This window comes from Copadichromis virginalis, linkage group LG13 (genome assembly GCF_057382275.1).
Source record: "Copadichromis virginalis isolate Kocher_CV1m ecotype Utaka linkage group LG13, C_Virginalis_male_GT1.1, whole genome shotgun sequence".
Classification (NCBI taxonomy): Eukaryota; Metazoa; Chordata; class Actinopteri; order Cichliformes; family Cichlidae; genus Copadichromis; species Copadichromis virginalis.
In genome coordinates this window covers 14,114,122-14,141,880 of record NC_140630.1, presented here as the reverse complement: position 1 = coordinate 14,141,880, position 27,759 = coordinate 14,114,122, and the positions used below count along the sequence as shown (strand labels likewise).

At 40.5% G+C, this 27,759-nt stretch overlaps 1 protein-coding gene across 2 annotated transcripts; it reads left to right on the top strand.

The window, feature by feature from the left end:
- The first annotated feature begins 1,820 nt into the window (after positions 1-1,820).
- Positions 1,821-27,558, top strand: LOC146695350 (protein FAM53B-like). 2 transcript variants are annotated; one of them, XM_085477438.1, is made up of 6 exons: positions 1,821-1,983; positions 3,127-3,257; positions 12,900-13,158; positions 15,867-15,921; positions 17,968-18,800; positions 26,332-27,558. In XM_085477438.1, the coding sequence occupies exons 3-6, from the start codon at positions 13,078-13,080 to the stop codon at positions 26,668-26,670; spliced, it is 1,308 nt and encodes a 435-aa protein (XP_085333564.1). In that variant the 5' UTR covers positions 1,821-1,983; positions 3,127-3,257; positions 12,900-13,077; the 3' UTR covers positions 26,671-27,558. The 2 variants fall into 2 exon arrangements, with proteins under 2 accessions (XP_085333564.1, XP_085333563.1); XM_085477437.1 differs by lacking the exon at positions 3,127-3,257.
- Positions 27,559-27,759: the final 201 nt, after the last annotated feature.

The window sequence follows — 27,759 nt, the reverse complement described above, 5'->3', positions numbered from 1 at the left end:
TTATATTAGAGGTTTTCATTGAAACGGTTGGTTAACTAATTTAGTTTGATATGGCATGGCCATCCAAAGTCTTTCCATCTGTTACAACATTATTTAATCCAGTGGAAAATATTTAATGGAAATATAGCTTCGTCAAAGCTGATTGTAGCAGAAAGGCATCCAGATGACAAGTCAGTGTTTGATTTGATTAGTGATCATAAGCTTATGGGCAAAATGCATTATGTCATCTCTGCAGTAGCTTGTACTCAGTGTTTTTCCTTATTCCATAAATCATCTTTTGACCTTTAAAGTTGCTTTGCAGTGACCCCGTTATGAGTCCTGACACTCAGAAAACAAGTGTTCAGCCTAACAAGGTTCTTAATTACAGTCATCTTTCATACCATGCAAAGAAGCCCCTAACTAATTGGATAAACTGGAAGCAAGTGGCACTTGGGGGTCCTGGGTACTGTGATTAAGAGGTGCTAGCATAATGAATAAGCAAGAGGCCACGGCTTCAGTGGGAGGAAAGCTTGTCTGCCATTTCCTTTCTCAATGGCATCATTAATAACTGCCAAACCCTGGATCCTAATTGCAGGCTGAGACAGTGGCCCAATGGGAGCTGTCGATGTTGAGGCATGCTGTTGAGTAAACACATGGAAGCTTTACAAGAATTACTGCCTGGAAATTTACAAGGCTCTGGATATCCTGCCTGGATGTGCATGTTATGCCCACATTTGAAGCTCTCACAGAGATTTTCCCATGAAGAGAAATGTGCTTCATTGAGCTTCAGCTAAATAGGCTGTCCTTTACTTTTATCAACATTTAATCTTTCTGTGTCTATTTTTTTTAAGTTGTTAAGAAGCTCTTATGAGTTAGAAAAGTTTAACACCAGTTTAAATGAATAGGGGGGGCTAATTCATCCTTCATCTTTAAAAATATTTTACTTCCAGCCACCCAATCATGAAGGAAAATTAGACAAGAAACGTGTTGGTTTGAAGTCAGCTGTAGTCTGCAGCAGATTTACCCTCATCAGCGCTTTCACAGCCTTTGGGTTGGCACATGGCTCAAGCTACACTTTTATTCCATTCATAATGTTAACCTATAAGGTTTTAGACTCTGTGCCATAACCCGCTGGCTGCACTACCAGCACGAATACCATGCTTTCATTTCAACTTCTCAAGTGTGATACTTCAAATATTTATGTTTTTTCACTCCATCTCCCTGGAAACACGTTTGAAGGTCTCCTAATAGGATTTTTATGGATTGATTGAATTACTTCAGCATGTAACGGTGAACTTTCCATGGCGAGAGGTGGACGAACAAGTATTTCAGACCTTTTCGCACTGAGTAATGACTACCACTGGTACACTGGGGCGCAATAAGGCATTAATTGACGATTATAAACTTTATTTACTCGTGGTTCACGTTATTACGTGACGACACGTCTCGTTGTTTTAGGCAAAACGCATGGGTCCGGTAGCAACTTTTAGTTGAGTTGTTTAGCTTTGCTTATTTTGACTCGTCAACACTCATTTATCTACTCAACATCAATGAAACGGGCTGCATAGTAATAAAAAATGACCACGAGTATTGTAAATGCCCGAGGGCACTGGAACGTACCAACTCGAAAAGGGTGGGGGTGCAAGTGGTGAATAAAACTTCGCCCCTTGTGTGTTGACATATTAAAGACTTTTAGTGTTGCTGGATAATAATTATAACTTTACGAGAACACTGCACAACAACCCGGTGTCCCCGTGTCCGCATTAGTTTGGTAGCCGGTTACCTTGTTGCTCGTCTCTCCCCCCGCTGACTTGAACTGCATGTGTACGCGGATATTGTTACAATCAATGCTGAAGGCAGAAGCTCAGCTCTCAGCTGCTTGCAGTCTTGCTTGGTCCTACGCTGAGGACGCTGAACTGGCGGCTGCAACTGCGATAAACTTTTTCTTTTTCGCTTTCCGTTTGTTGAAGATGACCTAACCTCGAAAGAGCCTCTGCTAGCCAGGTAGTAGCACGCTAGTTAAATTGTATGCATTGAACGTCTTTTTCTTTGTTTCTTTCACTGCTCTGAAGTTTACTCTGTTCTTGCTGGGTTTCCCCATATAACTTGTTAGGTTACTTTAAGGACACGTACTTTAAGAAAACATAAATGGCTTTTTGTGGGATGAATTTCTTAAAAGAGTATAAACCTTTTTTGTTCATATAAAAATAAAAAATAACAATGTGGCGTGTTAAACTCTTTTTGGGTGACTGCAACTTAATTGTTCTGCACTCAGTTCCTATGGAGCTTCTAAATAAATATATGTATATAAAATAATCTACATGACCGACCTGGTGCTGCTATAAATGTCCCCCCATAATAACCCGTTTTGAGGTTTAGGGGCTTCACGCAGGCAGCAAGCTCTTTGAGGCTGCAAACTCCCCCTTCATCTGTCAGGCAATGCAGTGAATCTGAGACTGCTGTAAACTACACAGTACCTGTAGGTGGAGAGGCAGTGTGGTTGCTTTGCAGCATTGACACACAGTTCCTCACCACAACCCATGAGATGATGTTAAGAGAAGCTTTAGTGCTTTGAGTCATAAGGCTTGGCTGCACAAGTCGCACCAATCTCCACCGCACATTTAGGTTTTTGTTCTCTTTTCAGAGAGGAATCTGAAATTACTAAATCTTGTGCTTTTTTTTTTCCCTGAGCATCAGAGTAGGTACTTTTTTTAGGTTGAGGAGCCCGAAACTATTGGCCACTTTATTCTTCCTCAATTTCAATTCTGTTTTATCAGCTAATATATAAGGCTGAATCCTTGAAGTTCAACCAAAATGTACACTGTTCTTATGACTACGTGACAGAGATGAATGCATTATAAACTAAGACTATGATGTTATGCATATATGAAACTGAAACCTACATGATAAGAACTGATAAGATGCTGATAAGAACAATTATAATTTAGGTTTGTTATCCGCTGGCATAGCTATGAGGCCTCTGTTTTGTTTTAGGCTCAAACTGTAAACGAGGACTCTGAATATAGGGCACAGTGGCAGCAGAGCACTAAACTGCTTATTTGTCATCTTTGTTTCCTTTGTGGGTTAGGAAGTGTTGGCGCTTATGTTTTGGTGCTTATGTTTTGCCCTTTCCGATTCTAACCACAGCTGGCTGAGCTTTGTGGACACCATCAACACAATACCCTGAAGAACTGGTTTGGTATGAGGGTACATTAATTGGAAATATCTGGGAATTTTCACAGGGACACAGAAGCAAGAGGTCATCCTTGACTGGCTAGGTTGGTTGGTAAACTAAACGTTAATGGACGCATATTTGCAGAAAATGAAATGTCTTCGCAATTGCAAAGGTTAGCTGATGTTCAGATTGGAAGTGAAGCAGAGTGCTTGGGCAGACTTAATCACCTGTCAACTCTAGTGACTATTGGCATGCTGATAGAGGTGTTTCACAAATGCGGGTTTGACTTCGATGTAACCTGTTCTGAGTACTTCTTATCTACTTTTCCAGGTTGGGGAAGATTTTGATCACTACAAAATGCCTTGATTTCCAAAATAAACAATTGCTGGAATCTTTCAGCTTGGTGTGAACAAGTTTGTGAATCTGCAAATGTGCTGTTTGCTCTTGTGAATTATTATGTCTGACTAGGAACAGGGTGGAAGTGATCTGTCCTGGTGCCAGAGGTCCGCAAAGGTCCAGAAAACAAAAGCAATCTGTTGTCTTCTATATGTTACTTTGGCTGTTTTATTTAACTTCTAACACGTTTGGAAATGTTGCTACTGGCTAAGCAGGCATATTGAAACAAGGCAATCCATAGGACTTTTTCCAAAAAAGTGAAAACACTCCTCGCGTTGCGAAGGAAGCAGTTTACACATTTTCATCACAGTTCCTGGCGATCGCTTTTTGTACTTAGTGTACTGCAATTGTGCTCAACAACACCTCTGGTATTGTTCATCTGTAGGCTTGTTTTGGACATACTAGAAACATAATATATGGAGGCAATTAAGGGCGGTGGGTTTTTAAAGGGGATTGCTCTGCACTCCAGTGTGTGCTTAAGACGCACACATTTGCAAGGTCTTTGTGTTGCAGAAAAAAGGCCCTATTAGAACTCTATTCTGTCAGTGGGCAGCTGTGTGCCTGTGTGCTGAGCAAGCCACTGGCCCATTCTCCGTCTGTGTGAACAACTCTCACTCAGTCCACACGCTGACGCACATGCTGCCACTTTCACCCCTCTCTGTCCTTTGCTTTTTGCCTTTTTTGCATTTATTAATCATGCTATTTCTCCTGTTTTTGACTGTTATTTGTCTTTCTGTTCCACTACTGCTCCACTGTTGCTCTCTTTCCCTCCCTTGTTCCCTGACCCAAGGCATTATGCAAACCTACCAGAAAAGGATTGTTAGCCATGGCTGTCTCTGCCACCATAGTACTCTTTATTCATTTCAGAAGCTTCCCTTTCTTCTCTGTGACCTGCAGTCATAATTGCTGTGGCTTCAGACACATTTAAACTCACCCCACCTCCCCATTTAGTCTTAAAGAAGTTAAAAACAAATACCTCGGTTATTTGACTCTGTCAATGTATTTGTTTCATTGTCAATATTCCTTGTTTTGTTTATTCCTTCCTCATTAACATGATGGATTTGTAAGTCTGGCGTCAAATCGCCCACAGAGCCACAGACCAGCAGCTGAAAAGAAAAGAAAAGAGGCATTCTCACATACACCAGAGAAGCACTCCCCCAACCCCCCAAGACAGGCACCAGACTCTACTTAAAGATGAAAAGCATTCTGGGATGCAATAGAAATGCTCCAATGAACACTCTGCTCTAGTCTTTATGTGGCGATAGTGAGGAATTATTTAAAAAAGGGAAAGAAAGGATGCCCACACCGTGTTTGACTCTCAAATAAGTATGTCTTTATTTATTTTAGTCGTTTGCATATGTTGTGTGCATGTGCATAACCTGTATTCTTCTGGAAAACCCCAAATCCCAGGTGAGCCAATATTTTCTCTTGTGTTGCCTTGTGTCATCATAACACCACACTTATGAATGGCAGCGGTTGGCATTCTTCTGTTTATTTTCCTCGACTGCTTTGGATTGGCTTTTCCTTACAATATGAGCCAAAGCATAACTCCAGTCTCATTCGTGCCGTTCTTTACCGTAGATCCAGCCTGATGAAGGAATCTCCCAAATGAGTTCTTTATTTATTTAATAAAAAAACAGACAGAGAGAACTGAAAGCTTCTGTTAGTGTACAGACAGCCTTATCTGATGTATTTTTAGAACCTGTTTTCCACAGTTGTGACAAAATCTAAGCATCTAACTTCCTCTTTCAAGTATTAGGACTCTAATTAATAATGACAATCATTTTTTTGATATATACTAATGTGACACTTAATGTGTTACATCCTTTCACAAGCAGGGTTGTCTGGTCACACTGGCTTCTCATGACTAGCCTTGCACTAACATTATTATTGATTGGTAATCTAAAGTCATACTCTCGCCCCCCCCCCCCCCCCCCCCCCCCGGAGTTGTACAGCATGTTGGTTCTCAGTATTTGGGATGGACTCTGTTTTACATACTTGTTTTACATGCACCTGCATGTCATTACACAGAAGCTCAACAAGTAGCTTGCTGTGTAACATATTAGATTACTTGAATCAGATGAGCTTATTAACTGCCAAATAACAAACGGTATTATTAAGATGTTGTAAATGGAGATGTAACTGAAGTATTACAATTGAGAGTCTTAAGTCAGAGACTGATTGGAATTCTACTGTGTATTACTATGCAAAGAAAGCTCCTGGTCCAACTAGGAAATGTAAAAGCTTTGTCTACGGACATTATCTTGACCTTTACACAGTAGCAGTTTACTTTATTCCAGCACCAATTTGATTTGCTTTCGTTTTTCAACAAAGATGAGTTCAAACAGCGCAGCTCACAATTTGAATGTGAAATGGCTTGTTTAAATTATTCCCAGTCATCACTGTTGAAACTAACAGATGTGTTTTAAATCGATAATATGTCTTCTTCCTATTCAGTGCTGCTTAACATAGGACTCATGAGTCCAACATTTACTGTATGTGGTTATTTCAATGAAAAAAAACTTAAAATGACACGTCTTCAGTGGGATTTTCAAATATCTGTTTTACATTCCTGGTACACATTATGCTGAGCAGTCAGAGGGTCCATATGGTGAGCTGAGCCCCCTCATGAATGAATGAATGGGCTGATGGAATGCTGCTCATAGTTTTTGTTCTGAAATTCTCCCACCGATACTCACTAAAAACTCACCCACATCTCCAAAAAATGTATGTAATAGAGCAGCAGAAAGTAATTGATTAATTACTCAGTGCTGCCAACATATTTTAGAAACTATCGGTGGAACTTGGCTTCAACAGGGCCGCATGGCTAAACGGCCTCCATCTCTCATGATGGTATGTGCAGCACTGTTTTGCATGGCGGCTTCATACACAAAGTCAGTGTAATTGTTGTTTTGTAGAGCCCTTCTGCTTAGACTCCTCTTGCATATAACAGCAGACCTACTGTATATCTTTATGTTAATAAGCATGAGTATGCGAAAGCTTATGGCTAATTAACATACCATTACATATGAATATTATAAAAGTTTATTTTTCAACCTTGATGTACACAGTTTGGCATTTACACAAATGCCTTTTGTGCTCATTTGGACTGCACACTTCACCACAAAGCTTTTCTAACTTACCACTAGTGCCGTATTTAATGTCAGTGAGGAAGCAATTCCTCCTGCTTCTCCAGTCACTGCTGTCACGAAATCATCTTCATTTGTTTGATTTGACACCATTGTGCTTCACATAACAACAGAAGCGCTTTTAACCTCATATCGGCTGCAGCACCATGGGCCACTGGCTCTATACAACACTTTCATGGACTACTTACATGCTGACGACACTATATAGAAATCAACTGGTTTTAAGAAAATGTATTTGTAAATTATGAGCTCTATCATTTTAGTGATTACAGTATACATGATAATATTATGTGTTAGACTGAAGATGACTGCTGCTCTGCCAGAAGCATGCGATCTCTCTTTTTCTAATAAGCATGGTTGTTAGAATTTGGTTAGCATTGCTAAACTATGATACAGTAGCCACATCTCTCTGACAGTTTTTCAGATTGACTTTGAGTCATTGATGACTTATGCTTTGACTACTGTTAAAAATCTTGTGTAATAGCACTAGTCAAAGACTGTTCATTTTCAAGCGTGTTGAATTTTTGGATTTGTATTCTTTTCATTAGACAATGTGGAGTTTGGATTGGAAGGGGGGGTGTATGTGTCTAGTAATTTAGTAATTTGTTGTTTTTTTTCTCATTCAAACTAGAGTTATTATATTGATCTTTAAAAATCTACTATATAGGGTACTTATTAGGTCATTGGTACTGACAGTAAGTATAACATCACTTGTTTATACAGCATAGGAATGGCCCCTCCTATTGAGCTAAGCAATTGCTTGGGATTGCTAGCAGAACTGGAGCCTCTGGTGTATGTAATGTACCCCTAATGGATTAGAGCTCTAGTGTGTACAGAACAGAAAATGGAAGAAACTACAGGCAGAAAAGCAAGGATTGCTGGGTCAGTTGGAGAGGACAGTATAATTAGTGTGGTACCTACTCAAACACCTGATCCTATGCCTGTCAAGCTCCTTAAGCTTTCGGTTAACTAAACCCTAGTCTAAGAAACAGAGGTCAACCCCTAATAAATTTAAGGCTACCCTAAATAGAAAGAGTGTGGTGTGTTTGCGGGTTACATGTCACAGTGCTTCACCTTAGTAAACTGGCCTTGCTCAATAGTCCAGTTTCCTATGACAAACAGATTTACTGATAAAGACTGATGAGCTGTCCAGACATTATTATTCACTAGATGGGTGACATCTGCCTTTTTCACATCACCAGTTGTCATTGTTGTCTTCTGTTGTGTGCTTGGCTGCTATGGCTACCTATTAAATCCTAGAAACAGTGTACTACCTAGCAACTGTTTTGTGTCTAAAGTCAGAGTGAAACTACCCCAGGAAGTATCAGAGATTCATTTTTGTGGGAAAAAAACCCAAAACAAAAACTTTGACAATTTTACCTAACATATAGTAGATAACCTATCCGCTCTCAGGCTGTAAATCTATGATTAAATAAATGTTAATGTGAAATGATGGTAGAATATGTGTATGTGAAGTTAACTCGTTGCCACAATGCTCTGTGGATATCACTTGGGGCTTTCTCCTTTCATGTATTTAGTAATGAAGTCAGTATGTTCCACACCCAATTCAGCAGTGGCATGTCATGTGACCACAAGGGAAGTAGAACTCCTGCAGTGCAAAGGGAAGTGTGCTTGCTTATGTGAATTATGTTAGTGTCTTCATGCCAACATAGTTGAGATAAGAAGACCAGTATTAACTGGACTTGCAAGTTAATTCTAAAGAAAGCTTTGGGGTTCATGTTTACTGCTCTTATTTCTATTGTAGATCTGCTGTTACTCTTAACAACAGATCTACAATAGAAATAAGAGCAACTTAAATTGGAGCTTCAAGGCTGTATTCATGCAGAGATTAATGGTCACTGTCATGAGAGAAGCATTCAGGGTAATCTCCAAAAAACTTGACTACTTAAAATACATAAAGTTTCACTGAATAAGCTTTTCAGTGTTTATGTACCTTTGAAGGAGTAGACGGTACTAGGGTGATAGCCAAAAGATTCAATGGTATGTCTTGACCTCCCAGACCATTTTTACAACCTCGACCACATTATCCAAGAGAGGGGTCGCTGTGTGTTCACCCTGAATTAACAATGGACATCTTAGGCTTTCACAAAAGAAAGCCTCCTTTATTCTTTTTAAGGCTTTCATTTAGTTTCTCATGGACATCTGAACTATTTAAAACAGGTGTCAGCGTCTAGCCTTTTCTGACATTTAGTGCCACTTTGATTAAGGAAAACTGTGACAGTAATTTAATTTAATCTTATCAAAACAAGAATATGATCTGCCGAGGCTTTCCAGCCATGCCATATTTTGAATATTTGGGCTTCAACATTTCATTAGTGCCAATTGAACTGGTTTCCTCCAAGTACAGCAACTGATCAAAGTCCTGACACCAGACGCACTCCACACAAGTATGCAGCAACCAGAGCCAATTAGTGATGGACACCAAACACCCCGTTACAGAACTTTAGGGGGGGCGCAAATAGGGTTCTATTTATCTGCCTGTACAAATCACAGCCTGGGCAAAGAGCCACATTATCTTAGCTGCTCTTTCTTGTGCCCTCCTGAGTCACTAACTATTGTGAGCCAAGAGCTGCTTTCTGCATCCCAGCATACACAAATCAGTTCTTGAAGTACCAGTGGATTTGAACCCACTTATGGTCAAAGTTTTGTTAGTTCGATAAGTTACGACTCAGCAAATATCATATATATTTGAGATTTATTGGGAAAGATTTCCTTTATTTGAATCAAATAGGGCTGAGATGGGATCTGACAAAACAATTGATGAACCTCAGTCATTTTATCCTTGACAGGCAAAGCAGTATCGCAAGTTGATCTATAGCAGGGGTGGGCAACTCCGGGCCTCGAGGGCCGGTGTCCTGCAGGTTTTAGATATCACCCTGGGTCAACAAACCTGAATCAAATGATTAGTTCATTACCAGGCCTCTGGAGAATTATAAGACATGTTGAAGAGGTAATTTAGCCATTTGAATCAGCTGTGTTGGATCAAGGACACATCTAAAGCTTGCAGGACACTGGCCCTCGAGGCCTGGAGTTGCCCACCCCTGATCTATAGCAAGTGGAAGTCTTTGACTAAATCAGTCGGTGCTTTGTGTAGTGTTCACTGTTTTGTACTGTTGAGCTATAAAAAAAAAAGTAATTAGTATACTAAAAGTATTAAGTTAAAAAAAAGCACCTGTCCCATCACATTCATCATAATATGAGACTCTAATGAAGGGAGAAGTAGCTCTTCCAGTTTCAGTTTTACGCCTCATTTAGTATCCACAATGTCTTCCCTGGTATCTTAACTGTAAAGGATGAGATAAATCGTCATTTAAGTCACTTGCTTTGTTTGATGATCAGCCTGACTTATGATAACAAAAACGACATTTTTCTGTGTGGGACATGCAGCTGAGTTTGTGAGATTTTGTCTGGCTTTATGAAACATATTTAACTTAAAGCTTAGTAAAATTGATAGTGTAATGTCAGGCTGTTTGATCATAAATCATAATCACAGCTATTTAACAATTGTTCAGTTACTGTGGAAACACAAATTTACTGAGCAGTAGATTTCCTCAACAGTGCATTTCCTTCCTCAGGGGTGGGGTACAACCCTCACTATCACAAATCACTCAGCCCACAGTACAGGTTCCACTACCCTGCAGTATTGTCACAACTAGGCAGGCCTTTGAGGTGTTCATTTATGGCCCCACAGATTTTATCTTTGCACCATGAGGCAAGCACATGAGTGAAACAGGTCCGTCTGCGGCCCTTTAAGATTGCTTTCACAACGACATATTATCCGTAGGATAAAACCAACTTCTCTTAAGATGGTATTTTTCAGATGATCCAACCTTACCTGTCATTTCACCAGTGCTTGGTGAACAATGCTTTTGTTTTCAGGGAGGCAAGACAGGAAAAAGGTTGATGTTGTGCTGGATATATAAAAACACAGTAATGATTGTTTTTATAATCTTTGAAGACCAAAGTTGTAAAAATGATATTTAATTCTTCTCTCAGTGGTGTGTAACAGGGACTCATCAAACCTCAGATGAACTGATAATTTCCTGGGTTTTTGTTAGGACTGACATCTAGTCAAACAAAAAGGCTTTTCAAACAGTGTGATGTAGCCAGCAAGGACTCTTGTTTTGAAGAGCAAAAGTCTGATCGGATCTGAAAATGGCTCTGCACAAGTGCTCTACACAGCCCATTAAGCTCTGGTTTCCCCATCATGAGAAGTCGGTTCATTAAATAAGCATGGCTCCAGGCTTGAATTCACACTCGGTCTGCCCTCTCCCATGACCCTGCTTGCCAGTCACTACACACACAAGTGCAGGTTAGCATAAGCAGACATGCATGTACAGAAACACATGCACAGCTAGCTCTTGTTCTCAGTGTGGAGATGCTGTTTCAGCCTTGATCGGACAAGTCACGCTTCCTACCTGCATCAGTCAAACGGCACAATATAACAACCTTTACACACAGCCGTCACGCTCCTCGACCCTTATTCTGATTAACACACACATACACACACACACACTGCAATACATTGCCCCACCCATTACTCAGAGTCACTTCTAATCAGTAGAGTAATCTGCAAAACTGATTATGAAGAACATACTCTTTACTTTTTACTCCCACTAACAGTACCACCTTCTCTTGCCTGTGGAGGCCCGGTTGTGCTCCACCGACTCTCTGAAATGAATGCAGATAATGGGAGTCATATGCCGGCTTTTGGTTTCAGGCAGGCCTACATGAAACATTTATTTACTTAGTCTTTATGTAGTCATGGGGCTGGAAACAAGAAAAGGGACAGAGATGACATTGTTAAGTCAGAAGACATGACTAGACTGGTTTAAAAAAACAAAACACTTTTTATCGATCCATGTTGTTGTTGTTGTTGTTTTTGTTTTGTTTTTTTTCCTCTACAGAAGTCAGTTTTTTTTCAGTGGTGCACACTTCTCCCTAAAGCATCTTGTGTAAGTGCAACAACCCTTACTTAACACAAAACCACATGTTTCATGGGCAGGATAGCATAGTAGGCCTGGAAGATCCATTAGCCTCATGTGTTGCTCCGGAGTCAAAAGCTGTCATTAGCCAGCAGTTGATTGGGGATCTGAACTATGCTGGTACTCTCTAATTGGATACTGTCAGTGTGTTTGGTGGTTGGTAAATGACGGAGTCCAAAGTCACTGCAGCTACTTTTATTAAAGAAAGCATAACTGAACTTGCCCATCCTCCGCCATAGTTATTCACATGCATTGAAAAACATCAGAAAGGCTGAGTTGAGCAGATGTGACAAGGCATGTTTGTCCCAAAAAAAAAAAAGATATAGACCATCTGCCATACATATAAAGCTTTTAACGGTTGTGTTTACCGAAGCAGCTTCTGTCTGGGCTTTGCTATGTGTGGGTGCAGGCAGTCTTTGAGTTAACCGCAGCTCCATATATGCTTCTTTTCTGTTCGTGGTTTCTAGCCACATCTGTAGTCATGTGACGTGAGTAATGTCTTTTCCTGAATTAGCTAAAGCTAGCCTTCTGTTACAACATGTTTAGATTCCCCTGTGTTCAGGGTAATATTGCTGACAGGCCAAATGTTCTGTTATCCACAGGGATGAGGAAGCAGTTTAACATATATCAGCACATTTTCTTTTAAAGCTAGTAGGTTGATAGGTGTGTGTATGTAGTGTGTGGATCTATATCGATGACTGAAGTTGCTGTACGTTTTCGGATTTTAAATGCTGAATGGAAAAACTTAAGGTGTGCATATAGCAAACATGTATCGCATTCAACCGTGCCCCTTTCAATCACTGTTATGGGTATGTTAGTTAAAGCAGTGAGGAATGTAGATATTGAAGTGATTTATCTGTGAATGACAGTTATCACCTCACAGATTGATTAAAAAGGCAACCTGTTTGTATTTGTGAGAAACCTTTCTCTCAAGACACGTTTTAAGACAAAAATGCACATGCCATGCTTTTTGTGTTTGTGAAAAATCTTAATGAGAATGGCACAGAACAAGTTAAAGCAGCCACAATTGGGGTTAAGAAGCCAGATTTGGCACACTATTGATTGTTATGGCTATGCTTAAACCTGAGCTTTATTTAGGCCCTGCTTCTTGCCCATGTCTTGTAGCCAGAAACATCCTTTGCACTTTAATTAAATTAGTAATGTTTTTATTTCCCTTTTTTTCCATGAATACAGAGATTGGCTGACATTTGAGAGACCTACCTCCACCACCTTCACAAGTACTGCTCTTCAAATGGGAAATCTTCCTCTGCTTTTTGCCCAAATGCACTGTCTGCCCTCTGCTCTCGTATAAGATGGCTGCCTGTGGCCTTTTTCTGCACCTGAACAGACTGGAGCAGAGCTACTTGCTACCATGGTGATTGTTTTCTCACAAACACTGGAAAAGAAGAAGGCTGCCAATGATGTAACGTCCAAGAGCATCGAGCGACGGCTGGTGAGAGAAACTTTACGTTTTGACTTTAACACAAGGCAAGCTTGTAGGTAGTGTACCCACAAGCATGTTAGACCACGATAAGTTGTTCACTAAAGGATTTTAGATGTCTTTAACTGTCATTAATATGATAGATACATTTTCACTTTTGAGGTTCTCTTACTCAGATGAGACGTTCAGTGTGAGCTTTATAATTGTCCCTTGAAGACAAAGAGTTCTAGGATGTGTTAGCCTAGAACAAGAAGGAACCAGTTCCCTAATAAAATAAAGGGAACTGGTTCAAAATTATTCCAAAATGTCAATGCATGGTGGATCAGTGGTTATAGCTATTGGCTCACAACAAGAGGGTTTCTTCAGGAGCTTTTTCCTACTAGTGGAAAAAAATGGTTGTTTAATGTTGCCTGTGCCAAGACAGTCTTGCAAAAGACATTCTAAATGTCAAGAGTTTCACTTCCTGAGACCGGTTAACAATCCCCTGCTAATCACTGGTTGCTTGGGAAAAATGTGTATTCTCCAGCCAGTTGGCAAGTGGTTGCAGGAGGTTGCTTGCTGTCAGTTGGTGAAATTGGTTGCGAAGAAGAATGCTGCACTGAAAACCTCCTCCCAGATTGTTGCAGCCGCCCCCCCCCCCCCGTAGCACTCACCAACTACTCTGAGCGGTAGTGAAATGGTGAAAAGTGTGATGCAAAATGGTGATATTTGCTTTCAGTATAAAAGCTGTGCCTTTTGAAATTTGTTAGTTTGAGCGGTAAGGCTCAACTTTTATTTTACAGGCTGCAGCACTTTTTAACTCACCACCAAGCAGCAGTGAAAATGTAGAGTGTTTGCACTTTACATCAGAACTACAGGTGACTGTGGCAATATTCAAGCAAGCAAGTTTTTGGTACAGCATACTCTTTGCGACTGATTACACTCAACAAAGGTCAGTGGCCTCCAGCGAGCCAGTCAGGAGAATAAACGTTATTCTTTAGTGAATGATCTGTGTGACTAAAACTTTAAAAAAAGCAACGTATGGAACAAAAAAGAGCTTTTTTAAAATTTCAGTCAAAATGTTATTTTTGGTGTGTCACCCCTGAGAATTATTTCACTTTTTGTTTTTTTTAACCAGCACCTAGGTTTCACTTCTCAAAGTAAAATAGGGGTTATTTACATTTTATTTTTATCTCACTACTCCATTCAGACAAGCACGGGAGAGTAGTTTTCACTTTCCCGCTTTTATCATGCTGCTTATATGCAGTTTTTAATCTACAAAATCTCAACACTCCTTCAAGCGCTTGGATGGTGAAGGATCACAAACATTTCTTGACACGTTTAACATCAATATGATTTGTTCTGAAACGTCCAGGAATTATTTTCTTGGGCCCAACAAGTCTTAAATGTTTTTCTTTTGTTAAACCTCAGAGACTGATGTAAGTCTTATATAATATGCTGTAAATGTAATCGCATGCATAATTAAAAAAAAAAAAAATCAAAAAGGCTTATGGACAGAGGTTTTTCACTGCTACCTTTGCACTCATCAGCTGCTCACGTTAAAGGCCTGGGGGTTTAGTGTACCAATTCTGTCATTTGATCGTCTCCTATGGCACAATAGCCTTTATTTTGAGTTCTAGGCTTGGTATCTTAGAAAACTTTTTTTTTTTGTTTTGTTATAATAACCTCAAGGCGAGTCACTGCAGTGAAATGTGGCATTTTCTTTTTTGTTCTGTGTGCAGATAGCCAACACCCTCTTGTAAGAAATTAACTATGGGATGGATGGGTGTCTGATTAAAAGATAAGTGGGTGTAGGCAAAACTGTTTTATACTCCCCTAATAGCCTTTGTACCTTAAACCCAAGAAATAAAACAGGTGCGTTACAAAATTTAGCTAAACGTTCTTTTGTATTGTAAAATCATTGTCCAGCTGTCCTTGAAGGTATTTCATGCACCTTGCAGTGAGTTAAAGGATAATCTTTAGGAAGTAGTTTCCAGCTCTGACAAAAGTGAAAGTGTAAAACCAGTCCAAAAGAGTGTAATTCACCCACTGGATAATGGACTACACTCTTGAATCCTTGAGTTTTAAGTAGCAACAATAGCAGCGATGGTGTGTTAAGCTGCTTGTGCTAGCTAGCTAGCTTGGGTAGGTGTAACTGTAATTTACTATGATGTCAAAGGACTTGAGACTTAACTAGCTTTAACATTAGAAACTATTTAAATGCGCAAGTCTTACAAAAATGTATTAAAATTTATATACAAGCGTAAATTATTATGAAGCGTAAATTAGTGCAGTTTTTTGTTTAGTAAGCTTGTTGGGAAACACCCTACATATTCAGCAAGAATGGAGCAAATTAGCATTCATTTGGAGTCTTTATTCATGGAGTCTAATGTTCACTCTTTTGTGCACTGCTTATTCTCCGCCTCCTCTTCAGAAATGTATCTAATTCTTTAGTCACCCGCTAGTTGCTGAGTATGAGCTAGTTGTTGCTGTGAACCAAAACGGTAAACTCGCAGACCATAAAAAGTAAACAGTAAGCTTAAAGTAAGTAACCATTTGCATTGGCTTTGGTTGACGCAGATCTTTGGCTATTTCACACTGGTCGTTTGGCAGCAGCGTGTAAATAATCCTGACCTCAAAATGAAGACAAATCAGTCTTCTCATTTGATTTGAGGGCTGAACTTTTGTTCCTTGGCTTTTGTTCTTGACTTTTGCTTTATGTTCGCCTGTGCCCTCAACAGTGTGAGGTCCCCACCATGAGCAGAGGGACCACCCTCCTCTCCCGTGGAACCGTAGGTGAGTTATCTTCATTATCACTCGTTATGTCTTTCTGTTTATCTTTCCCCCTTTGCTCCTGCTTCCATTTATTAAACGCCATCCCTCTGTGCTCTGCATTTAACATCTGGAAAAAAGCAGTGGCTGATTATTTGTTAAAAAACATTTCACAACTGATATAACACAAGTAATTGTCGCCTTTAATTCCCCAATAAGTTGAAGTATAAAAATCAGCGATTGCAGTTGTCTTGTTGTTTATCTCCTGCCACACTCGATCACTCACTTCTCCCTTTTCCATCTGTCACTCATCCCCCACTCATGATCAGAGTGCACCTGCCTCCACACAACGTTGCACAGCACTCTCATGGGAGTGAACTGTAATTGAATATTCTGCTGCCTATGTCAACAATTTCCCTTTAGCTGTGTTTGTGTAATTATCCTCTGTGTTAAAAGAAATACTACTGTCAATACAAGGCCAGCTATCTCCCACTGCCCTCTTTTTTTTCCTTCCTTTTTTTCCCCCCCTCTTTCTTTTGGGTAAAGATTTTTCCACTGTTAATCCTGACATTAAAATTGGCTAGCGTGTTTTGTTAGTTCAACCACTTTGTCTTTTGCTTTCAAATGGTGGCCTTTTGAAGTTCATCCCTTTCTCCTTTTGTCCAGTTGTTTTCCTAACATTCCTGTCAGGTCGTCACTGTAGCCCCCGTACATTGTTTGTCCAGCCAAAACAATGATTTCCGTCCAGTAGTCTGGGAGAGAGCGTGCCAGAATTGGAGGCAAGCATCCAAAAGGATGGTTTTTGGATCAGCAAGGGGCTCTTTTTGACAAAAGCTTCAATAGAGTCGAACTTAGCCACACTTTACTGTAGGTGTATTATCCTCCACAAAACTCTTTTGTCCCGATGGTGAGACAGCTGGAAATTCATACTGCTTTGACGCATATCCTACTAACCACTTGACTAATGGGAGTGACTGCCCAACTGTTTCACTGGCTGATTCTTGTCATAATGTGCAGTTCATGTTTTTGGAATCAACGTTCTTGCATGTCCAAGTTTTAAATAGTCAGGAATGTTACTGCTGGAAACTTAAAAAAATGGCCAACATAGCAGTCAGTGGAGTGAGCTGGTTCAAGCTGAGGAAGAGAATTTATTGTAATCTGGGTTTTTTTGTGTGTTTTTTGTTTTGTTTGTGTGTGTGTGTGTTGGTGTTTTAAACCACAGTATTATTTATTTATTTGCATATTTAACTCTAAAAGTAATGGAGGCAGAAATGTGTTTCTCATGCTCGGAAACAGTAATGTGCCAGTAAGAACTCACAGCTGAGGTTTCACTGCATGTCCTGCAGCTGTTTATGTGAAAAACAAGCAGACAGACAGTGATCTTGTTGAGACCTACTCGGCATGTAGTGTGTTATACTGAGCATTGTGACTTCTTGGGGGGTGGGCAGCCAACTTTTTAAGACTTTTAAAACATTTCCATCTTTGAATGCACAGATTTTATTTTATTTTTTTTCCAGAAAATGACTTTTTTGACTATTTTTTTTCTTTCAACATTATTGGGAATTTTCAGTCCAGCTTTCATTACAGTTACTGAGGAGCAGCACTGGTTTGAACTGTTCAACTGGTAGTTTTATTTCCTCTAGGCATAACCTTCTCAATCATGTTAAGACAAACAACCTCCCACCCCTTTTTTGTAATTCTCCAAAGCTCATGATTTCTTTTTGTTGTTGTTGTTGTTGTTGTTGTTTCTACTTAGCTGTTTCTTTCTTCTTAGTCTAATAGCTCACCATTGCAGTAAGCAGACAATAATCTCCCTTTATTCTTCCAAACAGTTTGTTCTTACACCAACCAATCCTCTTTGCCTTAAGCTTATTTCTGCTTGTGTGTTTCTTTGTGTCTTTGTTGTTACGTACTAAATTATCCTTCCAGATATTGCTGCTAGAATTCATCATGCTCTAGTTAACAAATGCAGTTTTTGCTTAATATTGCTTGCCGCACAGATAAAGATGTGTCAGAAGGGCTGCTGTTGAGGTCAATTAGTGTGAGGCTTTTATGTTTTCCCTATTACAGAGGCAGATAGATGGTTGGATATGGGGCGAAGCTGTGCCATCCAGCAGAGAGCTCCATGCCAGTCTGGTACTCCTCTATGGGATGTGACGCCTGATCACAACAGCCACTGTGCCAAGGAACCAGGCAGCACCACAGCAATCACCAGCCTGATAAGAGATCTGAGTCTCTGCAACAGCACTCACGCCGTATCCGCCACTGCACACTACACCACTACGGCTACCAGCCAAACTCCTACGGCACCCCCGAGCAAACGTCAGTGTCGCTCTCTGTCACTCTCTGAAGAATTCACTGGCTTCCGCTCATCTTGGAGGCCCCAAGGGTCCCGAGTATGGACAACGGTTGAGAAACGAAGGTGCCACAGTGGAGGGAGTGTCAGAGGTGGGGGAAGCCATTTTCCCACCATGCAGCGTAGCTCCAGCTTTAGTTTGCCCTCACACTCCAGCATCACTTTTGATGGAATCCAGGACCTGCCATTCTTCAACCAGCCGCTGCCTCTCCACCCTCAATTCACTGCCTCTCCAGTCTCCCCTACCTCTCTTGCCACACATCATCACCACTCCCAAAATCACGTCTTCCTCAGGCCTCTCTCACTTTCCCATGAGCAGATCAGCCTGCCAGAACACCAGAGGGAAGAGGCATCGGAGACCAGCTCTTCAGACTCCACCCCAGAGCTGGGGAGACGAGCTAGCCAGAGAGCCAGGGGAAAGGGGTGTTTGTCTCGGAGCAGGTCTCAGCCCTGTGTGCTAAATGAGAAAAAGGTCGGCATGAAGCGCAGGAGACCAGAAGATGCTCAGGAGCAGCGGCCCTCCCTGGACCTGACAAAGATGACTCAGGTTAGCTGGAAATGTTGAACATATGTTGACCTGCACAGACAAGCACTTACATATTCATTGATTTGAATGCATTCAATTGGAATTTGACTAATTTCAGAGTTTAATATTACATGTGTTTGCTGATTGCACACAAATGAGTATCAGCTTATTTCTAATCTTGCTTTAATGCTGGAAAATGCGCTCTGTTGCATTCACTTTAATCCTGAACCAGATGCACTTACAACACAGACAAATGCTTTTTTGTTCTTAGACTAAAGGGAAGTTCAAGACATCTTCAAACAAAACTAAGTCTGTCTCTTTCTCTCAGAGTTTGATCAGGGAGTGGATTAAATTAAACTGTATTAAGTTTTCTGCGTCGTCAGTCCGAGGCTTCGAGGCTAAGTGATCTCAGGCTTTCCTCCCTCTAGCTTAGGGAGCGGTGCTTACTAAGAAAGCATTCCTCATGTTCAGTCACGCTGCCTTGAACCACTCTCTAGCAAGGCCCTCTCGTGTTTATAATTTCATTAACTCTGTTGGGTAAACAAGTCCATCCAAAGGTTGGACTTCTCACCATTTATTTGCTTCCTCTCTGCAACTCCTACCCAATATTTCTACCTGTCAGAAAAAGCAGCAGTGAATTATGCGTATATTTGGATGCACAGAGCTCTGGATGGATTTCCCAATGTCAAGAGTTTTTGTTCTTTTGTAAGGTCAGAGGAAACAGTGCAACAGCCAAACCCAAAATAGATCCAGAGAAGTATTTTAATGACATGAACTCTTTTGATATTTGGCAGAGCTTTGTTTCTTCTTTTTTTCTAGTGCCCTGAAAGATCTTGATCTGATTCTTGTATCACATTCAGCTCATTATTTATGTGAATGCTCTGGGAATTTTACACATTGTCCTATTTACCCATCCTTTCCTGATCACTTAAGTCATTTGATACTCAAAAATCATCCTTCACAGTACCTTGTTTCAGGAAAATATTGTAATTTTCCTGTCTCTTACTAGAAAGTTATCATCAGTTCATCCATATACCCCCCTTTTCCTTTCTGGAAATAATATTAGTTCCCAGCCAGTCATACTTAGGACCTAGCCAGGGTTGGATTAACAAGGCATGGGTAATGGAGCCTAGCAAACATGTTTCCCCTTGTATTGCCAGCTTCTAAGAGGGGAAAAATTAGGCATGCAACATATAAAGAATGAATCCACAAACACACACATGGAGCCAGTTTTACATTAACTCGACTAGGGCTGTTCGATATAACGATATATATCGGATGACGATATAAAAACGTCTATCGTTTCATTTTATGCTATAGTTTGTTTCATGGTGTCGCAAAATAAACTGTTTACAGCAATATTTTTTTCAGCGTTTTGATGGTCACTGTAGTGGCTATATTCATTTCCTAAAGTTCTCTCTTTCTCTTATATTTAATATAACCACACTACGGACGGACAAGCGCCTGTTTTTATGCGTTGTCGTTAGCGTGTCTGCTTGTTTATTTTCCGCATAAACATATTTTTCACAATAAAGCTCAAGATCCTGTTGAGACTTTTCAAAATAAACGGAATCACGTGAAATAGTATGCAGAGTATTGACGGGTGAGAAGCAAAAAAAGAACCGTCAGGTGCTAAAAAATAGATTGGACTCAAACGTTAGAACAGGCTTTTCCCTGCAGCACGCTGTGTAATAAATACTCATAAAGAAAACTGCAGCCGTTACAACTTATGTCTAAAAATATATATTTTCACGCATCAGTTAAAAACTCGACTCCAGGTACACGACGCCCAGCTGGAATCACTTCACGCAAGTCGAGCTTCCAGAGATTCACAGAATTTAAAGAAAATGTTAAATTTTTGTGATTTTATATCGTTATCGGGCGATAGATGTCTTATATTGGGATATGAGATTTTGGTCATATCGCACAGCCCTAAACTCGACTTGCCATTAGTCATTGCCATTACTCTGCCAGTTACAGATTATTGTCAGCAAATGATCTATTCTCAAAGGTTAGCGGGGCAAAAAATGTTTTCACTTTTTTCGGGGGTTTGAGTCGAGTTGCATGAGTGCATGTTGATGAAAGGAGTCCGGTCGTACAGGTTAGATGGGTCATTTCAGATCTACTGTAACCATGTTTAAATTCTCATCCTCATGCACACCTCGGGAAAGTTACCAGTAAAGCATTGCATACAACAAAGATAGTATGATTAATACGTGCTCCCTTGCTTCATTTTCTTTTCCTGTTATTGAGACTTGATGTCAATAACTAAACCAGGTCAAGTGTGGCCAGGAACTTAAACAAGCAGCGTTGTAATATCTCAATCTAAATTTAATAAACCAAAAGCACAAAGAAGATACCGCTGGAGATTGACATTGTTGTTACCAAAAGTGGTTGACCTTTGTGAGAGCCTAGGGAAAGAAAAAGATCCCAGCTGGCAGACTGTCTGGAAAAGGAAGTGTTAATGTGGAAAACTAGGGCTGGTTACAACCTGTGTCTGATCTACAGAGGATAGAACATGCAAAGTACTGCCAGGGTTGGGAATATAATAGATTTCACCAACTCTGATTGGAAATCAGTTATTTAATGTGATCTTTCTTCTGATGTTATATATTTGAGCATCACAAGACTTCTTAACTGGCCTCTGTGTCATTGAAGTGGCAGTTTTTTGTTTTTTTTTTCCCTGGTTACGCACACACAATTCCTCCCACTCTTTCTCAAGAACTGGGTGAGCCTAATGACAACATTATTACTTTTCATACCTACGTAAACAGTAGATTTTTTTTTTTTTTCACTGTAGGTGTGTTTTGAGTAATGCTGTCTAACATTGATTAAAAGAATAGCAAACATGTTGTAGATGGGGCAGGAAACTGTGACATTTGTCTGAACTGCAGTGGATACAGACAGGTGTTGTTTGATTAATTTTCTATGGAACGTGCGCCAGAGACTCGCCGAGTGAAGGATCATGGTGGTCAACAAGCCCTCAGTGTGAGTTAGTGGAACATGGTGTAATTTGGCCTTTAGATTCCTCGACCACGTCAATGAAGGCGGGTGTGAATTCTGGGGATGCATGTCATGCTAATAAGCTATAACTTGACTACCGTGGGGATTTACATGCAGCCACCCCCAAAATTCCTTGAATGTCCTCCCAGTCAGCCATGTAGATAAGTTATCTCTGCCTGCCCTTCCACCTTGGCCTGTCATTGTTGTCTTTTTTGGGGGATTGTTTTTTTGTTTGTTGTTTTTTAATGGACTGGCTATTGGGCATAGCAAACTCCATGTCCTTCACTGAATGATTGTTGACACTTCTTGCACAGTGAATTTGAGGAAGCTGTGTGCTTAAGTCCAGCCTGGTCAGTTAACTTCAGCTGGGCTAGTGTGTGTGTGTGTGTGTGTGTGTGTGTGTGTGTGTGTGTGTGTGTGTGTGTGTGTACACAAACTTGTATCCCTCCCTATTAATATTTTCTTTCTCCTGGCCCAAGTTCAAGCTGCTCTGGTCTTCCCCTCCTTCTTCCATCACACACACTTCATTCCTTGGATGGCAGACATGATGATCATAACTGAGCCCTGCATGCTTGTGGGAACACCTAGGTAGGCGTCTTGAGGTGCAGCTCTCACCGGGTATAATGACATGTTGTGACTTGTCATAAATGTGCATTGTAGAGCATCGCCGAACATTAGTCTGTAGTCACACATTATTATCGCCTACACTTTTTCAACATCTGACAGCCCAACACTTTAGTCTTTTATCATCATTTTACCTCTGGGCATTTGCATGAATAAGCCAGGCATTCTGTCTGCAGAGGAGTAAAATAGTAGATGAATACACACACCAAAACAAAGACTGTGTGCGTGAATGTCTGTTATAGTCTCCTGTCTTTGCTTGCACCTCCTTGTCCTCTCTTTTGCTTCACAGTTGTTTGTCGCTGGAGGTCTGATTGCATGTCATCCTCAGACCAGTGTGTCTCTGAATGTTTATGTGACCTAATTTCGGCACAGAGCTAAACCAAAGAAACACTATCGACTCGTATACTAATAATCTGAAGTTGCACAGTGAATGCAATGTAAAGTACCTGCACCTCCCAGTAGTGTACTATATGTGTGATTGTGGTTGTAGTTTGGTTCACAACAGGGCCTTTGCATAGCATTTAGCTCGGTGATTTTAGTTGTTTACCCAAATCATCAGGAGGGTATTTGCCTAACCTCCTGGCATGTGCTTGTGCTTCTTCGACAGCAGCTGCCTTTTGAACCCATGCTCTAAATAACATCCTTACAGTCCAAGCCATTGTTGTGTAGATCACGGTATAAAATAATCTACACTCTCTATGAAAACACCACTTAGCTCTAAAATATGTGTTCTTATAGGTTTTACCAAGGGTTAAACGTAAAAACAAAAAAGGTATAAACCAATCCAGTGGATCTCATGTCTTGTTCACTTTTTCTATTCAACATTCAAACATGACTTGCTGGAAGGCATGCGTGGCTGTGGTAGACCTGATGTGTCAGATATAACTGAAAACCATGCTCTCATTTCCCTTAATGTGTATGGCAGCATTGATGAAGTTGTATGGTTAAAACATGGTACTGCTTGGGACTATGCTGAGTTTTGCAGAGGCATGTATACAGTGCTGTGCAAAAGTCTTGAGCCACCTTTCATTTCTCTATATTTTCTTAAGAAAATGTAAAAAAAAAAATTCTTTTTTTGTTTGCTTGGGGGGTTTTTTAACATGTGAAAACATACAAAGAAGTGTACCTTTATTCTTCAAAAAAGCTTGAACTCACTTGGGGCGATCGTGGCTCAAGAGTTGGGAGTTCGCCTTGTAATCGGAAGGTTGCCGATTCGAGCCCCGGCTTGGACAGTCTCGGTCGTTGTGTCCTTGGGCAAGACACTTCACCCGTTGCCTACTGGTGGTGGTCAGAGGGCCCGGTGGCGCCAGTGTCCGGCAGCCTCGCCTCTGTCAGTGCGCCCCAGGGTGGCTGTGGCTACAATGTAGCTTGCCATCACCAGTGTGTGAATGTGTGTGTGAATGTGGATGACTGGATATGTAAAGCGCTTTGGGGTCCTTAGGGGCTAGTAAAGCGCTATATAAATACAGGCCATTTACCATTTAGGCAAGCTTTCTTGGAATGTATTTAAGTATACTTCAGGAAAATGTCTCCTGGCATCGTGAAGGACATTCAAAGCTCTTCTTTGGATTTTGACTGTCTTTTGTTTTGTTCTGGGCTCTGGGGAATGTCTAAAAATACAATGTAAAATCGATTGTTTCCTAAGTCATCTATTACATGTAGGCATAACATAGGTTCATCCTATGTAGTAGGTGCCTTTTTTTATGCTTGAGTGATTTATAGGTCAATGTTAAGTGGCTTAAGAAGTACCAAGAAATGAGTGAAAATGCAGCCAGTGTCTAAAGAAAAACTTTAAAAAGGCTGGCCCAAGACTTTTGCACAGTACTGCACATGTTGTAGCTGGAGCTGGAATGTAGGGTGCTCTTGGTCAAATTATCAGTGATAGAGACGTCATTTGAGTGAAACAGAGTAATACACGTCAATGATTGAGCTGCATTATTGACTGGTATTTCTACTTTTGAGTATTACAGAAATTTATATCATCATGGGAATACTAATTATCCTTTTAAATTATCTGTTTAGATGACACTGTTGTTTTCTTTGTCCTTATTTATTAATTTCTTTACTAAAATAACATGATATTGCCTACCCTGTCAGTCCAAAGTTTTTGACTATAAGATTAACAGGCCCAATAATTCCTCTTTTGTATTTCTGCTTCTGGTCAATGTGCATTTTATTTTACAGAACAGATGTCCCAGACCCATGCTATTTAAATGCACTTGCCAAATCAGCAAGAACTGAAAACTGAAAGGAGCACATCACCAAGACTCCAGAAGTTCACTTTATTAGTCATAGTCTTTAAAATCTGCTGCATAGTATTTTCTGTGGATTAGGACGAGATGTGTAGAGTTTAAAATCTTTCAAACTCATGCTTCAGTTTTTGTTGTAGTTTTATTTTACACTTTTTTCCAGTAGCTTTGTTTGTGCTTGATTAATCATTTTTGACTAAAAGTAGAAATCTGCTCTTATATTCTTTTAAAAATTTTATTGTGGTTCTCCAACCTTAAATGAAGTGTGTTTCTAAATAGGACATTTGAGGATAATAACTTTAAAGTGGTTTTCGTCTGTGTATGGTTAGATTCCTGGTAATGGCAGTGGGTAATATGAGATATGACAGGTCCAGGGTAGCGAGCCCATGTGTGTGGTAATAGTGATTTGTGTGTGTACATGGGTGTTTTTCATCTGGCAAAGCTGGGTACACAGCAGAAATTTAACCCTGCTCCCCCAGCCTACCACCACACCCACCCAAATCCCAGTCAGGCTCAGTAGATTTTATAGAAAGCATATTGTATAGAGACAGCCTCTCCACCTCCTTTCTCTCTTGCTTTCGTCTCCTCCTCTGCTGTGATAATTAGTAGTGGGGTAATACCAGGGGTTGAACTGAGAGAGCAAGAGCTCTGAAATCCCCTTTTCCACTCCAGTGGGGTAACTACAGCAAAGGCTTCCCACTCCTCACATGATCACCTCAAGCGCTTTCAGTTGAAGCATGGTGTGTTTGAGGTACTTGCATGTAAAGTTAATCCTAAAGTGAGCTAACCTTAAACTTAGCCAGCCTCACCCTATGTTATAGTTTTCTCTTGGACGGGGAAACGGCAAGCCTGCTAAAATGAGATTTGAGAAAGGGTGTCTCCAAGCTCATTGTAAAAGGAAAGGCAATGTCTCAACACATGCTAGGGAACATTAGAGGTGTCTGTCATGAAAGCCTGGGCTTTATAGAGAAAACCTCATCTCTATTCACCTCCATGCCTCCAACATCTGCTGCTGAGGGCACTCCAGAGATCATTAACCCCTTCACTGTGCTGCACGGCTGCCTTTCTTTGTTGCAGAGAGGAATTCAGGGTGGAAAGAGAGCATGAAAGCAAACCAGGAGCCTTTGTGAATTGAGTCTCTTTAAGGTCAAGTTTTGAGAGCAAAAACGCAGGCAATTGTTCACATCCAGATTGTCCCTGGCACTCCCTAGTGTGAGCTACAAAACATCATAACAACTGTGAACAACAATGACTGACATAAGAAATGTCTTTTACCATACAGGGTTGGGTTAGGTATGTGTTTCAAAGTGGTTTCCAGTGATAAATAAGCCTAGAGCACAGTTTGACACGAGATACATTTAGTGGTTTGGTGCTCATTTCAGTGTTTTGCTCAAACAAACCAGAGGGTTAGCGTTCTGTGTATACTCTTCAATGCCTTGTGCGTGTACTGGTGTTTTTGTATGTTTACATGTTCACATGCCATCAGTGAAAGGGAAAGCCGGCTTTTAAGATGCCCAACTGAAACCCAATCTCAAACTGACATTCTGGGAAACTCTGAGCTCCCTGACATAGTCTTTGACTTCTGTAGCTCTTCATCAGAAAGAGGCCATGATGTGAACGTGTGCAAAAATGTCCAGACTAACATGGTCTTTTCTTTTTCTTTCTTGTTTTTTCAGACTTTACAAAGCTTAAGCTGCCCTGGATTTTCATCTAGCGACAACTGCCAGTCAGTCTTGTCCCCGCCCACCTTGGACTTAATCGACCAACCGGATTCAGACTTCACAGGCGTGTCTGAGCTGGGACTAGAGTCATGGCAGGAAGTGATAGGAGATGACGAGGAAGCAGATTCATCTTACGAGGATAGCGACTCCGCTTGTAGTGTGGACTCACGGCCTGGGTCTCCTGTAGGCATCGAAGATGGTAAACGCACCCTCTGGAAGGGTGACTGTGGGACACAGAGGGACATTTTTCAGCTTGGGGGAGAGCTGGATCTTGAACAGATCGAAAGAAACTAAACTTTGCATCGACGATTTTAAGACTGTGTCTGGACTGTTATAGAGAAATGACTATTAAGATAAATATGAGGAAAAATAATAGCTAATTTTGTAAGGGAAAGGCTTTGAAAAGACAAGGATGGTGATACATATGATGAAGCATTGCATATGTTGCTAATGGCTGGCTTCTTTAATGACACCTTTGCCTTGAACATTCTTACTGTTTGTTTAAAAAGCAGTAACCTTAGTTTGTTTTGTGTTGGTTTTTTTGTTTTGTTGTTTGTTTGTTTTTTTGGGGGGGGGGGGTTTGGATCAGATATTCAGCTTAACTCAGGAGTGGGAAATTGAGGGTTTGTCTTAAATAAGTGTCTCAGCCCCCCGCTGTCTTTTAACCTGATGACCTTTCCAAAGTCAGCTAACCTTAAGTTTGTAGTACTGTAGCAGTAGCTGGGCTCTCTTATATTTAGCTCAAATTTGTTTTTCCAGAGAAAGTGGAGGGCATCAACAATGGGGTGACACAGAAAGAGGCAAAGACAGACTTACCCTTGGCCTTCCTCTTCATCTTTTGTGCACACGTGAAAATCTGATTTTTTTTTTTTTTTGCTGAATGTAGGCTCAATAAGCTTTATGTGGAGTTCAGAAAATGTAAAGTGCCTTCTTCTGGATGCTTGCTGTCTCAGTTCTCTTCAAGAAACTTGCCTCAATCGAAGCCACCTTTTCTGACCCAAATAGACAAATTGTATTTTTTGAATTAAACACTGAATCTCAAATTGTCAGTTCTAACATCAGTGTATATTTTTCTAAGTAACAGTTTTGTTTTTTTTTTAATGAGCTGTTTGTGCAGGATTAAGAATATAAGGTCTTTGTTCTATAAGAATGAATATGAAATAAACGTACATCCTGCACTCACTTGTCTGGTTTAATTTGAGTTTGTAATTTTGTAATGATTGCTCAGTGGTAATCAAGATTTCTGTAAAAGATAGCTTTCACCCAGACAGATCAAAAGTCTGAACACGCTGCAAAGTTTCCAGATAATCTTTAGAAGCCATACCCACACGCAGTCGTTTCCTGCATAACATTTCAGAGCCATTTCATTGAAGCTCACTCAGC